Below are 15,175 nucleotides of genomic sequence, written 5' to 3'. Positions count from 1 at the left end.
TGTTGTTGTTGTTGTTGTTGTTGTTGTTGTTGTTGTTGTTGTTGTTGTTGTTGTTATACAGCAGAGCTTTTCATGCGGGTGACTTCAATTGGGCTTTAAAAAACAAGCAAACATGAGAGACCTTTTTAAACATTTGAAATAACTATTTCAGTCAGAGAGGCAATCGTTGTATAGATGATCTATGACAGGGCTATACAAGTGAGTCTGCCTGCTAATAACGTCATTTAATATAAAAATAGATTTTAAATAATAAAGAATATAGATACAGTATTCCCTTGTTAATCGTGGGGGATCCATACCCTGAAGCCCTGCGATAAGTGAAAAACTATGAAATAGAAATAGTAGTACAAGTAGTAAGTAGTAATTTTAGTATGTGCATATATATATATATATATATATATATATATATATATATATATATATACTCTTGCAATATTCTAATAAATGTTTCTAAACTTAAACGCTCTAAAAGAGCACAGCATGTCATGATTTGAGCTCTCTGCCTCAGTTGCTCTCAGCCATCTTCAAGTAGAGTTGCACTCGGGTCCAAATAATCCAAATCGACTCGGCCCCAGCCATCATCTCCAAACTCCACCTGATCAGATGAATTAACAGTAATTACAGGTCCGAACCAACTATTATTAACGGTTGGCGGACGCGCGTGGCTGAGTAAAGGGGACAGAAGATCGGAGCTGAGGAGCCATCAAAGCGCATTAAATGCTTCCCCTGCTTCTCCCTGCATTGGACCCTGCTCTGATATGTCGTTTATTTTGTGATCTCACCTGTTTGGGTCGTCGGCCGTGCGCGTCCGTTGAGCGCTGCAGCTGAATGAACGTCCATTTGGGCTGATGGATCATCAATCAACCAATTTTGTGTCATGTCCAATCATATTTTGAAAAACCGTGATAGAGCGATTCCTCTATAAACGAACCACAAAGTAGCGAGGGACTACTGTACAGTGAATTCCTGCAAAATCGCAGTTCAAAGTTCACAGAGCCTAATTCATAATTGCTCGTGGAAACTGGAAATATCCGTAATTTATAGCTTTTTTATTTATTTTTTTGTGTTAAAATATGATTTTTCATGCATTTTAAAGTTAAATTGTTAAGAACAATGTAATTTGCAAATTTTGTGATAAACATTAATGTAAATTTATGTAATTTTCACTATTACAAAAAATACTGTGACGCCTGCTCTTTGCCCTCCAGCAGATACAGCCCAGCATTTTTAGACAGCATATTCTGTCAGTGCTGCCGATTTCATGATGAAGTCTGACCTCGTCTTCAAATCAGCTCTTAAAAATAAAAATCCTGCTTCCTGTTTACTGAATGCACAACCTTAAGGCCTCATTTACCAAAATCCTCATTTGAAACTGACATTGCTTCATCCCTCAAGCTAAGGACAACACTGAGGCATGGACTTCAAGGTGTTGCAAGGTGAGCAGATCTGATGTAATTATTGTTTCTTTCTGTTTTTCCTAAAGGTGAAATTTGCCACTCCTCAGAGGACTCGCAGATTTTCTGATGACTTCCTGTCAGACGAGTTGAGCAGCCCTGATTCTGACACTTTCAGCCCGGTGCCTCTGGATAAGTCCCCATCGGAAGCTCCTGAGAGTAAACTGGTGATATTGTTGGAGGATTTTTATTATGGCTGCGCCAATGGAGTCGTCTCAGACAAGCTTCTAGATGAGAAGTTCAATCGACCATTTCGCTGCATCCACTGTTCCGAGACCTTCTTCAACAACATCAAGTGAGATCTGCATAAGTGTTGAATCAAACTCGCACATGCAATAACTTTTTTCAATGGTTTGTTTTCCTTTTAAATATAAAGATGATGCTTTTGCTGATTAGAGAAGGATTACACCAGACATCTGCTAAATTAGCTTAAGGTCTGCTCTTTGCAGTGATTTGGGGATGCTTCACTTTTGTTGTGTGAATAAAGCATGAAGTCTGAATGTTTGCTGTGTGTTCTGCAGGTTGATGGATCACATCCAGCAGCACACATCAGAGTTGACTCAACAAAAAAATGATATGGACTCGGTGTCCTTCTGTCCCCACTGTTTCCGAAATTTCCCGTCTCCGTTCAGGCTGCAGTGCCACATGGAGGTTGTTCACAGCCAGCGCGACTCAACAGGTCTGTTGACGCAAAAAACCACATTCCGTATTTTCCACCGTACACGTCGCTCCGCCCTATAACTCGCATCAGTCCAAATATGACTAATAAAGTGGAAAAATAAGTTGCAGGGCATGAAAATTATGCAAAAAAAAAGTGACTTATAGGCTGAAAAATACGGTAATTTAATTAAATCATGAATTCTGGCTTTTCCATAAATGCATTTTAAATGTTTTAAAATACTTTAACGTAGCCTTAGGCAAATTAAAACTTTGAACTTTTGCTGCGTACAATTGACAATTTCTGCTTTTTTTTATTTGTTTGTTGCAGTGACGTGTAAGATCTGTGAGCTGGCGTTCGACACCGAGCCAGCCTTCATGTATCACATGAAAAACACTCACAAACCGGGAGAGATGCCGTACTCCTGTCAGGTTTGTCACTTGGTGCCAGTAACAGCCGCCTTCTTTCACCTCAGTCAGTTTCTCATGAGCCCGCTGAGACTTCTCTCTGTCTGCAGGTGTGTGACTACCGCTCGTCCTTCTACAACGACGTCTGGCTTCACTTTAGGGCAGCTCATGCCGACACTAAAAACCTGCTGTGTCCTTACTGCCTCAGAGTACTGCGCCTTAACGTGTGCTACCAGAAGCACGTTGTCCGCCACCAGGTACGCACACACTGCACATCACCTGGTCAACACCAAACTGCTGGTGTCTTTAAACAAGTCCTGACTGTGTTTTTATGTCTGTGTGTCTCCAGAAGAAACACGTTCTCAGCTGTAACAAGTGTCGTCTTCACTTCCTGTATCTTAAAGAGCGCATCGAACACATAGAGCTGCATCACAAAACTCACGTCACACCTCCTCAGCTCAGCGGACTCAAACCTGGAACCAGGGTACACCTCATCTCTGTTCCTGCTCCTACTGTCTCTACTAAATAGAAATGTGGTGTCATGAACAGAATCCAGAAAATCTGAGCCCAGAATCTCAGATTCCTTCAATGAGCTGGTAAAAGATGAACATTTTTAGGAAGTGCTGTGTAATCTTCTACAGTCAGTTCCTGCAGGAAACTGTTGATCAGGCACCATCGTCTCACAGTCTGGAAGAAAAACTTTAAAACCTTCATGAAGCAACAGATTGATAACTACTGAGACTCACAAAAAATGGTTAAATTACTGAACTTGCTCTACAATTTTAAGTAGAATCTTTTTATCTGAACAAGGAGAAACTTTTTTGTCAGAGTCAGAGTTTCTTTATTGTCATTCGCACCTCATGTGGTACATGTGGTGGAGCGAAATTATGTACACAAGGTCCCAGTTACATCCAACAATAAAATGTCTAAGAAAAACAATAATAACATCTAAGATATGAACTAAGAAAAACATCAACTAAATATACACTAAGCACTCATAACATAAAACATTGAACATCAGCACGAACATGAACATGAGTCTGTGAGCAGATGTGCACGCATGAACACATCAACACTGAAACAGATCAGCAGCAACATGAAGCAACATGAAGCATCCACTATTGTGATCCATTGTTCTTCTGTAGGTTTTTCTGCATCTTTCTCGTTCCACAGTGTTTGTGCTATTTCAACAAACCATAAATCAAAACGTTCAGCTCGTTCAGGAGAAGGGTGCTCTGACTTTTGGTGTTGGTGCAACTTTAGCTTTTTGAAATATTTAGCCTTTTCTGCCACTCTTTTCTCATAGAAAATAAATTGAGCTCATTTTACATCCTTACAATCTCTAGATCTGTTTACAACCTTTTACCGCTCCTTTCACTTTTTTCAGCTAATTTCAGCATTTGTTTTTCAGCTGTTTTGTGCTACTTTCAGATTCTTTCTGCCAACTACAATATTTTTGTGCTTCTTCAACTTCTTGCTAACTTCAGGTTGTTGTGCTCCTTTCAGCTTTTTTTATGCAAGTTTCAGCTGTTTCAGCTACTATTTAGCTGTTTTATGCTAATTTTAGGTTTTTTGGCTAATTCCACATTTTTGGCACACTCAACTTTTTTCAGCCTAATTCAGAAAAAATATGCTCTCTTCGCTTGCTTCTGGCAATTTCAGCTGCTTTCAGTTTTTTTAGTAAATTGTCAGCTGTTTTTTTTATTTATTATTATTATTATTTAATTTCAGCCTTTTTCAAATAATTTCTTCTTTTTGTGCTTATTTCTGCTTGTGTCAGCCTACGGGTAATTGGACGAATGTGTTCTTACTGTTTTCTTCTGGTAATTTAAATGGGTAACTTTTCAGCTAACTCTTTAGCATTTTTAGCTAATTTCAGCGGTTTTCTGATAAATTCCAAGTTTTTGTGGTGATTTTTGCTACTTTCAGCCTAATTAAGCACCTTTTTTTTTTGTTGCCTATTTAAGCTTGTTATGCTCCTTTCAGCTTATTCAATCCTTAAGTTAGTCCAACTCTTATTTAGCTGTTTTTATGCTAATTTTAGCATTTTCAGCTAATCCCACATATTTTGCATTTTTTAAAACCTTTTTCAGCCTAATTCACCAAAAATGTACTCTCCACTTTCTACTGGTAACTTATGTGTCTTTTTGCTGTTTTAGCTACTTTTCTGCAGTTTTTTTGTTTTGTTTTTTCTAATTTCAGCTTTTTTCAGCTAATTTCTACTTGTGTTAATTTCTGCTTCTTTCAGCATAATTGGGCAAACATATTCTTTCTGCTTTCTTCTGCTTATTTAGCCTTGTTCTTCTATTTCAGCTACATTTCAGAATGGTTTTTTAGCTAATTTTAGCTGTTTTTCAGCATTTTATTTTGCATTAAGGATTCACACTGCATTTTTGCAGGAAATTCAATTTGTCTAGTTAAAGCTTAGTTTAAGTTGAGTATCGTATGATGGACCGAAGCTTTCCACCTTTACTGAAGTGTTTGGTTTGTGCAGGTAACGGTCAGGACGTACTCTGGGAATGGAGCGTCTGACGCTGAGGAAGCACCAAAGAAGCCGTTTGTTCCCTGCAAGGTCAGCGTTGATACAGCCACTGATTTTAAAGCACAAGCTGAGTTTTGGAGACATTACAGATGTTTTTATATTTTGTATAAAATCTAATTTTAAGTCTTAGTAAGTTATTTTTTTCTCTGTTTTATGTAGTCAAGCTTTTTTGAGTTTTGATGTATTTTCATGATGATGCTGAGTAAGTCTGATTGATAAGAGGAGGAACACGTCTAAGAAGTTATTAAAACACTTTTTTTCCCCCTCCAAAAAATACATTGCTGAAATTTTTAGTAAAATATTTGTAAAAATGCAATTTATAGTAATTTTCTCCTGCTGGAATAATTAGGAGCTGCACGGCTTCTTGCATCTGATAACTCAGATTTCTGATGAAAACATATTTTTTTTATTTTAACACCTTTACTTAAACAATGCCTGGAAAAGCATGCACAGATTAAATTAGATGTTGTTCTTGAATCCTTTGAAATAAATGCAAAAACAAGGTGTCTCTGTAAAGGTAACACTCGTGAGTTGTTAACCTCAGCAGTTATAATTATTATATATACAACTACCGTAGTAAATAGTACTCAGTGGATAATATTGGCTCCGGAGAGGCCGTGGATCAGAAGAAAAGAGGTGTCATTCAAAAGGCCTGTTTGGACTAGTATGCAAACAAGTCTAAATATTCTGTGGTATTTTTGCTTGTCTATGTTAAATCTTTGGTATTTGTCATTTTTGTGGTATGTATTAGTAATATCTATACATTTCCTGTCAATCTTTACATTGGTGTACCCTTTGGCTTCTGTTTTCCAGGTGGTCGAGGTCACACCACCCCCTCCACAGGAAGATGTCAAAAGGAAACCATTTGAGAGTCTGGGGTCGCTTCTGTCTGGACTGAGTGCTGAAGGGTATAAATCCTGGTTTTATAAATCCTGATTCTATAAATCCTGGTTCTATAAATCCTGATTCTTCAGTGAAACTTCATTTCAAAACCACACAAGTCAAACCTGAAGATGTTTTGATTGTTTCACTTCCTCTGGCATAAAAATGAATTTGGGGAGCACAGTGGCTCAGTGGTTAGCACTGTTGCCTCACAACTAGAAGGTCCTGGATTGAATCACCGGTTTGGACCTGGGGTCTTTCTGTGTGGAGTTTGTATGTTGTACTCGTGTTTGCGTGCATGTTAGTCTGCCTTCAGGCCCAGACCTCCCTCACAGAAGAGATCTGTTATGTCAGTGGGATTTTCTTGGTTAAATAAAGGTAAATAAATAAAACATCTCTAGAAAACAGTATTTAGAATATCACTTCTCATTGAAATAAATACAGAGGGAAAAATGTAGTATATAAAATTTATAATTAAAGAACCTGCTCTGACCTGAAAAAAATCCCTCTTCTTATTTAACGTTTTTCCCTCAATAACGCTTCAGTATTTATTACAATTTAAAACAAATAGTTTTTAGTTTACAGCTGTTTTTGTTTCATCAGCTGTGAAAGTGTTTCCATGTTCTAGTAAAACTAGAAGAAAATATCAAAACTAAAAAAAAAGCATCAAATTACTGACACGAAGCTTTTTTAAACTTTAAGAATGTTTGTTTGCTGCTTTTTAAACTGCTCGTCTTGTTCGAAAAGTTAATTAAATGATTAATTTCAGTAAATCGCGTATCGTATTTCCTGTTGATCTGAAACCAAAAGGTTGAAACTTGTCTGAAGGAACTCCTCATTGCCAGTATTTGTCTCCCAACATTCGTTTCCAACAATCGTGTGATTCACGTGTGAAGTTTTGAAGCTTATGGGGTTCTTGAGTTTAAAACTCCCTCTGCAGCAGTGAAGCCGTATTTTCTTTTATTTAATGATGAACAGCTTCTTAACTAAACACCAGGGAGCTGTGATTAATAACTTGGACCGTTTACGAATCTCCAACTGTAAATGTATAAACGTTACTTAATTTACTTTCATAGAAAATGAGACGTTCATGCACCACGTTTGATTTACACTTAATTTTGTTTGTTCTATAGTAATCCCATAAAAATGTTTAAAAAAAAAAAATCCCCCTTTGGTTCTTAGACTTTAACAAGTGAGCGACAAATCAAAGTAGTTTTATGTATAAATGAGTTACTTCAATGTAATAAAAACAGGAAGTATGAAATTATATTTATTACTATTTAAAAAGAATACACTTAAAGGCATAAACTTCTTAATTTCACTGTTTGGCTGATTTTGCAGTGCTAAAAACTGCATTTGTGTAACTTGTCTTTCCATCACCTGCACAAAAACGTCCTGAAAGTTTTCTCAGTGAAGTGTTTTCCTCTTTGCGTTTCAGGGATTTGGGCTCCTCTCAACGCTGCATCGAGTGTCTGAATTCATTCCCAGACCTCAAGGTTCATTTCCCAACTCTGGTTAACTGCTCGCTCTGCAAGTTCTCCACCTGCTGCTCCAACTCCTACGCCAACCACATGATCAAGTACGTCCACACTTAAGCAGGGGTACAGAAACCTGCCCTCCTTCAGGAACTGTGCCATTTGTTTCACAAGCTGACACGGTTTCAGGAAGTTTTATCAAAATGTATTGGGGTCGAAATGCAATATTACATCAACTGTGTTTTTTTCAAGCTGTTTTACCAGCAGCTTATTTTCAAACGACTTCGTGAAACGTTTGAATGCACTCCGTCTTTCCTGTTGTTTCTTTAAGGACAGAATTTACACTCAGTAACCCTAAAACGAGCTCTGACTTTCAGCCAAATACTTTTCTACTACAGGCAACTAAAGAGCCAAGCACAGACTGTAAAGTATTAGAAAAACAGACTTTACTTTGAAATGTATATAGTTGATCGCGATTCACCTTTTTGGCCCCAGAAATGAAAACATCACAGATAGAAGTGCTGAGTGACAAACTGATCACCTAGACAGTATTTTAACAACTTGTTCTCATTTTGTATATTTTCTGTCACATATTGGCTCCACAAACTTCATTAGTCTGTGTTTTCTTTAACGTTTAAAGGGCTAACAATAATAAATATTTCATCCTGTGCTTAAAAATATGTTAATCTTTTTTTGTCAGGATATAACCTATTAGACAAAACATTGTTAGAACTTCCATTTTATCTGAAATGTAAAATAATTTACAGCAGCTGGCGGCCCGCGGTCCACTCCCGGCCTGCTGGTGACTTCAGTAAAAAATAGAAAAATAAAACATCCGTGAGCGGGACCTTTAAACAATGTGATATGACAAATATTTCAGTGAGTGAGGCAGTCCTGCTATCTGCCCGTCTCAAATTTCACGAGCATACAGGAGAACAATTCTCCACTGTTCTTCACTGAGGACACTCGCTGTTTAACCTGCTTTCCTCTTTATATGTACCGGGAACAACCTCCGACTTTCTACGCTCAGAAACATCAAACAGTCAGAAACATCGTAAACATCAGAAACATTACTCATGTAATTTCCACAAGGCTACCCAGCATGCTTTGCAGCTCACACAGTCCCTCTGGGCTCTCACAGAGAGAACTTTGTGAGTTTGGGGGAAAATAAAACAAAGTTAAACGGAGACACAACTTTGATTTAATCTGTGGCCTACAAATATTTGTTTTGGTCTTAATAATGTTTAATTGTAAGAAGTAAATTGGCAGAAACACGAGTCGAAAGGCTTCGTGCTCTTCGAAAGGCTTTGTGCTCTTGTGGGGGGGTGCGCTCCTTTTCTCCTGCTGTGTGGGGAGTTCTGATAAACTGATCATATCAGTGTGTGATCGCCTGCGAGACGGATTAAACAACAGATTTATTACTGGGGGAATAATGTTGTTGACGCACAGCAGCTTTTTAGTTAGTTTACAAAAATAGTTAACCACAAATAGGATGGAGTAAGTGACTTATCGTAATTCCATCCATCCATCCATTTTCTTTACCCGTTTATTCCATTTTGGGTCACGGGGGTCGCTGGTGCCCATGTCCAGCAATCACTGTGCGAGGGGCGGGGTACACCCTGGACGGGTCGCAAGTCCATCACAGGGACACATAGAGACAAACGAGACAAACAACCATTCACTCTCTCACTCACACCTAGGGACAATTTAGAGTTACCAATCAGCCTAACATGCATGTTTTTGGTCTGTGGGAGGAAACTGGAGTACCTGGAGAAAACCCACGCATGCACGGAGAGAACATGCAAACTCCACCCAGGAAGGCCCCTGGACCGGGGTTTGAACCAAGGACCTTCTCGTTGAGAGGCAGCAGCTCTACCAGTTGCCTTATCGTAATTCATTTTAGTAAATAACATGAAGGAGACCTTCTCACGTCACGCTCGCTTTCAGCCCGGCTGAGTTCTGCTCCGCCTCTTTTGATTCCACTCACACCTGAGCAGGACGTGGACGCTTCACCTGTGATTTATGAAGCGTTTGAGGAAGAACTGGTCTGTGCAGTCATTTAATTGTAAATGTGGACTGGTTCTTAATGGACCCACTTGGAGCATCGTGTTGGTTATTCAGGGAACATTAAAAACGAAAAAGCATAAAGATTTGGCTACTCAGAGATGGTAATAATATTTTTGTTAAATAGGACATATAAAAAAGGGTGTCATTTTTGTTTTTATTATTTCTTCACATTAAAATATCACTATTTTTATTGCAAGGGAAAAATTTTAACATGTAATTTATTTGAATTAGAAGTTACTCAGCAAAATAAGTACATTTAAAAGGTAACATATTGTAATACTTGGTTTATTTACATAATGGATTTAGTTGCTGGATGTGCGGCCCCTGAGCAGTTTACTGGAATAGCCCTGGTTTACAGTGATTAACTAGCAGAAGTAACGTTTAAACTTTCAGCTCAGAATACTGAGAATAGCTGAAGTTGAAAATATTGATGAGAAAACCTTCAAGGGTTTGTGAATGTTTTGTTTTCAGACTTCTTAATATACTTTTGTAGTTTTTTATTTGGACAGTATTTGTCATTTTTGTGTTTTTGTGTAAAACATGCTATGGTTATAAACCATTGTTCTTCTAATTTAATGTTTTTTTTTTTAGTAATCACACCAACATGGAAGCCTCCCAATTCGCCACCATTTTCCTGCCAAATCCAAGGTAGCCAAAAGGGTCTGATCAATACAGATCAACTGAATGTGTCTTGTTGTGCAGACATTAAAACTAATCTGTTTTTGTGTTTGTTTTAGTTCTTCACAGATGTTACGATGCTCATCGTGCCAGTTTTCCACCTGCAAAGGAGACGCGATGGCCATTCACCTGACAGAGAGACCAGATCACGATTGCGTCATGGCACCAGAGGACAGACTGGTTTCCATCAAGTCAGCAGATGAAGGTAAGACACAAACACACACGTTGTTGATGATGCATTCAGGTGTCAATCCATCCCTCAAGCTAATTTAGGAATCTAGTAGTGCGTGTTTAACTTTTTTTGTTTTAAAATCAAGAGAATATGCAGTTAATGGCAAAAACCTAAAGCAAACTAGTTTGAAGATGAAGTTGTTAGTGTGATTGTATGTCGGGTCGAGGTGAAGAGGCTGAATAATTCTGCATTGTCATTTATGAGCAGACCACCACATGGCGCCAGAGTAAAATGTTTTAACTACACCTGTGGGGCTTTGAATAATCCAGTTTGTAGATTTTATTGTTGAACTTGTTTGTGAATGATTTTTCTGCTGTGAAAGTGAACGAAACAATTTAAGTAAATAAATCCCCTTTTTCTTGTTTTGTTGTTTTTCCAGACTCGAGTCTGAAACAAGTCGTTAACTCTGAAAGGTAAATACACGAAACTGAAACATTTGGATGAAACCAGCACTACTACTACTAACACTACCATTTTCAGCTTCTAGAGGGCCCTTGACTCATATGGCAAGCCAAGTGTCTCATTAATAGGTAAAAGTGCCTATTAATGAGACACTTGGCTTGCCATACAAAGTCACCTTTGACTCGCTCTGGAACTCCTGGAGCAAATGTCAAATAAGATGAATTTCACCAAAATGCAGCTGATTTGACCATTAAAGTTAATTTATTAAGGAAAAGTTCAACTGAGACACACCTTTACTATAATGTTGAACAAACAAAAAATTGTTTTAGACGGTTATCTTGTTAAATTTCGAAGAAATGCACAGCGAGTCGTCCCGTGCATGCGCTTCCTTCCGCGTATCGGCTTTTGAAATGCAGCTGATTTGGCCGTCAAAGTGCAAATAATTGTTTTTAAATCTTGTTAAATTCTTGTTAAAATCCTCCCGTGCACGCTCCCGCGGCCACCATTTGGCAGCCAGTCGATTTTTGGCACAACACCGGCCCATGTTTCCGGGTTGTCAGCAGTGACAAGTAACAAACGCGACGCGTCAGTGGTGATTCATAACGGATGCAACGTATAATGCAAATCAACAAATTTATGGATTTTTCCACTTTATTAGACATATTTGGACTGATGTGACTTATAGGGTGGTCAGACGGGTATACGGTAATCACAATAATAATGTTGTGATCATATATAAAATCGGTTTGCATACATAAGCTAGAACAAACCAAAACAAACTGTAATCCTGAGTTTAATCTGTAGTTCGGCTCATAACTTTCTCCAACACTGAGTTGAAGATGTGAGTGTAAATATTGGTGCTCAATAAATGGGTTAAGACAATAATGCACAATTCAAAGTAGTTTTTTTTTGTCACTCTTTCAGTGAAAACACATCCAGTAAGGGACATGAAGGCTTCATCCCGATTCAGCTTGGTCAAATGTCCCCCCAGCTGTCAGTCAAACCCCTCCATTTCCCCGCCCCCTCATCCTTCAAACCAGCCATGACCATCAAGTTTCTCAGGTCCGGACAGGTGAGATGAAACTCTGACGAGCTGCCTGCGATGATTTGGTGATGATTATTAACTTTACTCCTCCTCCTCAGCCCAAGGCCCCCTGTCTGTCTCTGTCCCAGCTCTCTGTCGTCCTCTCGTCTCTGTGTCACGGCATCTCAGAGACGTCTCGCCGTTACAAGACGTCTCCTGCGACCATCCGGTCCTGGATTGCGCAGCAGCAGCGCGGCCTGGCGCACAGGAAGTGGTGCTGGAGGACAGACAAGATGGCGGAGTGGGTTCTGAACCGGAGGGAGCAGCAGCTGATCGTGGGAGAGGACATCCTGCTGCTGACGGCCAAGGCAGCGCTCGGCGAGGGCGTCAAGGAGGAGGAGCGTTACAGCTGGACGATCGACTTCATGCTGAGGCACGACCTCGGACTGCAGACCACAAACAACAACAAGCTGAAGAGCATACAGGACAACAGCCGCACGTTCATCCATTCACTCTACGCACGGGTCAGCTGCTGGCTTGTCAAATAAAAATAAAATCATGACGCTTCGTTTGAGTAAAGTTAGACCCCGTCACAAGAATAATGTGTGTGAATGTTTATGAAGCATTCAAACTGTTTTTCTTCCGTACGTTTTTCAACATCTTTCTTGTTCCACAGTTTTTGTGCTATTTCAACAAATCAGAAATCAAAATGTTCAGCATGTTCAGGAGAAGGGTGCTACGACTTCTGTGTTTGGTGCAACTTTGGCTTTTTGAAATATTTAGCCTTTTCAACCCCCCCCCCCCCACACACACACACACACACACATAGAAAATGAATTGAGCTCATTTTACCTCCTTCACATCTTTAGATATGTTTTCAACCTTTTACTGCTCCTTTCACATTTTGTTCTACTTCAGCTTCTTTCAGCTTTCTTGTGCAAATTTAAACGTTTTCCAGCTACTTTCAGCTGTTTTTTCAGCTGTTTTGTGCTCATTTCAGATTCTTTCTGCTAACTACAACATTGTTGTGCTTCTAACTTCTTTCTGCTCATTTCAGTTTATGTTTCATTCAGCTTATTTCTTCAAGTTTCATCTTTTTCTGCTATTTCAGCTACTATTTAGCTGGGGGGTTTTTTTCCCCTAATTTCAGCTTTTTTTCCAGGTAATTTCCACATTTTTGTGCTTATTTCTGTGTTCTTTAAATTTAAGACTGTTCTACCTTTCAGCTACTTTTTTTAGCATTTTTTTGTTAATTTCAGCTGTTTTCAGATTAGTTCAAGTTTTTTGTGGTAATTTCTGCTACTTTCAACCTAATTAACTTCTTTATGCTAATTTCAATTATTTGTGCTCCTTTCAGCTTTTTCTGACATTTCAGCTACTATTTAGCCTTTTTTGTGCTAAATTTAGGTTTTTTCAGCTAATTCCACATTATTTGAGCTCATTTCAGCTCCTTCCGCTTCCTTCTGGTAGTTTCTGCTTCTTTCTGCCTTTTCAGCTACGTTTCGGCTTTTTTCTTTGCTAATGTCAGCGTTTTTAAACCTACCATAATTCTGCAAATATGTGTTCTTTCTGTTTTTTTCCCACTAATTTAGACACTTTCTGCTGTTTCAGCTACATTTCAGCATGTTTTTAACCAATTTGAGCTGTTTTAGCAGATTCTTGAGCAATAAGCATTCACCTCATTTTGGCAGGAAATGCAATTTCTCTAGTTTTAGATGTGTTTGCACCTTTCAGCCACATCTTCAAGAAATGTCCGAGACATTAACATCATTTGACTTTAGTGTTATTTGCTGCACATCTTGTATTGATTGAACTTCTCTGCTCTCAGATCCAGAGTGGAGTTCTGCCTCTTCACTGCTGGGGCTGCATGGACGAGCTTCCTGTCTTCATCGACTCTGACCTTTTCTCCAAACAAAATTCGGCGTCCTTCCAGCTTTTCGGCTCACTCGAGGACAAGCCCACGTTTGACATAATCATCTCGGCTCTGTCCGACGGCTCCTTCCTGCCCCCCCTGCTGTTCTTCACGGGAACTGCATCAGACATTCCCGAGGGGTTTCCTGACAACGTGCTGCTGAATGCCCGAAAAGAAGGATTTACTGACGAGGACCGTCTGGAAATCTGGATTGATAAGGTCTCCGACTTTAAAGTTCATACAAGCAAGAAAACAGTTTGAACAGCTTTAAGGGAAAGACAAGCAAGTAAAGGAAGAGTATTCTTGAGGCATTAATAGAAAAGCTGGTCGTTTGAGTTTGTGTGGTAGTGTCTTCGATTTTCTCTGATGGTTACACAAAATGTTGCTGTGGCAGTCATGTGACTTCCTGTCTGCTGCCATCCTCCCCGTCTCTGCAGGTGTGGCGCTCCCGCGTGTCTTCGAAACATAACCGCAATTCTCTCCTGGTGGTGGATGTCCATCGAGGTCACCTGAGCAACAAGTTTAAAGAGGATCTGTCCACCATAGACACAGACCTCGCCTGCATCCCACCAGGCTGCAGCTGTCGTCTGCAGCCGCTCGAGATCTGTGTGACGCAAGTGCTAAGAGACTTCCTGCAGGTAAATGTCTCACCTGTTAGGCTTCGACACCGGTCTGATTTGCTGGTGTGGAGCTCTGACGCTATGGTTATTGTTACTTCAGGCGCGGTGGACTCAGCTGGTTTCTGACGAGGGTCTGGATGGTCTGGGACTGGATCAGCTGGCTCTGACTCTAGCCTGCTGGCTCAGCGAAGTTTCGTTCATTCTGAACTCACAGATGGACATCCTGCGAAGGTGAGACAAGAATTTCACCAGCGCTTCTTTCAGATCACACTTCTTCACTGAGGAAGTTAAAAAAAAGATACAAAAATAACATTTTCAAGTTGAGAGGGTTTCACACAAATCCTATTTTCATCAAATAAAATAAATTTTTTTGACAATCACTGTTGTGATTTCAGAGGACTAATGTTCCTCGTGAGCTGAAAAGTTGTTTCTTGACCATCACGTTGTTCCTTTTATTTCTTCAGTTCTGAGTGATATGAGCCGAACTCTTTGTCCATATGTTGTTCTCAGGGGTTGACATAAGGACATTTTCCAGATTGTCTGCAGCCTTTTCAATAAAGAAGGCAAAAGAGCTGAAGAAAAATGTAATGTACGTTAGGGCTGGGCCATATCACATCGTTCACGATAATACCGGGAAAAAAACTTGTCCAGGAAAATAAATTATATCATGATATGCTAATTTCATGACGTAAATACGTCAGTGTTTCCCCTGCCATTATACAAGCGGGGTGCCCCGCCCCGTTAACAGAACTGAGCGTGCCGAACTACCAAACCGAATGCCCCCCCCCCCCCCCCCCCCACACACACACACACACACACACA

The 15,175-nt window shown here is 39.6% G+C and overlaps 1 protein-coding gene across 1 annotated transcript in view; it reads left to right on the top strand.

The window, feature by feature from the left end:
• Positions 1 to 15,175, top strand: part of pogza (pogo transposable element derived with ZNF domain a) — a 21,711-nt gene that overhangs the window by 3,322 nt on the left and 3,214 nt on the right. The window contains exons 9-24 of the mRNA XM_037693301.1: positions 1,484 to 1,749; positions 1,976 to 2,133; positions 2,443 to 2,543; positions 2,630 to 2,776; positions 2,869 to 3,003; positions 5,014 to 5,091; positions 5,875 to 5,969; positions 7,382 to 7,522; positions 10,077 to 10,133; positions 10,223 to 10,368; positions 10,775 to 10,808; positions 11,722 to 11,869; positions 11,941 to 12,345; positions 13,650 to 13,952; positions 14,171 to 14,371; positions 14,454 to 14,584. Coding sequence (XP_037549229.1) covers positions 1,484 to 1,749; positions 1,976 to 2,133; positions 2,443 to 2,543; positions 2,630 to 2,776; positions 2,869 to 3,003; positions 5,014 to 5,091; positions 5,875 to 5,969; positions 7,382 to 7,522; positions 10,077 to 10,133; positions 10,223 to 10,368; positions 10,775 to 10,808; positions 11,722 to 11,869; positions 11,941 to 12,345; positions 13,650 to 13,952; positions 14,171 to 14,371; positions 14,454 to 14,584 — 2,546 coding nt within the window. The remainder of the gene's footprint in view (positions 1 to 1,483; positions 1,750 to 1,975; positions 2,134 to 2,442; positions 2,544 to 2,629; positions 2,777 to 2,868; positions 3,004 to 5,013; positions 5,092 to 5,874; positions 5,970 to 7,381; positions 7,523 to 10,076; positions 10,134 to 10,222; positions 10,369 to 10,774; positions 10,809 to 11,721; positions 11,870 to 11,940; positions 12,346 to 13,649; positions 13,953 to 14,170; positions 14,372 to 14,453; positions 14,585 to 15,175) is intronic.

The sequence above is a fragment of the Nematolebias whitei genome, chromosome 19 (genome assembly GCF_014905685.2).
Source record: "Nematolebias whitei isolate Nwh7 chromosome 19, NemWhi1, whole genome shotgun sequence".
NCBI lineage: Eukaryota > Metazoa > Chordata > Actinopteri > Cyprinodontiformes > Rivulidae > Nematolebias > Nematolebias whitei.
Note: the sequence above shows the minus strand (reverse complement) of the source record. Positions and strands in the feature narration are given on the sequence as shown.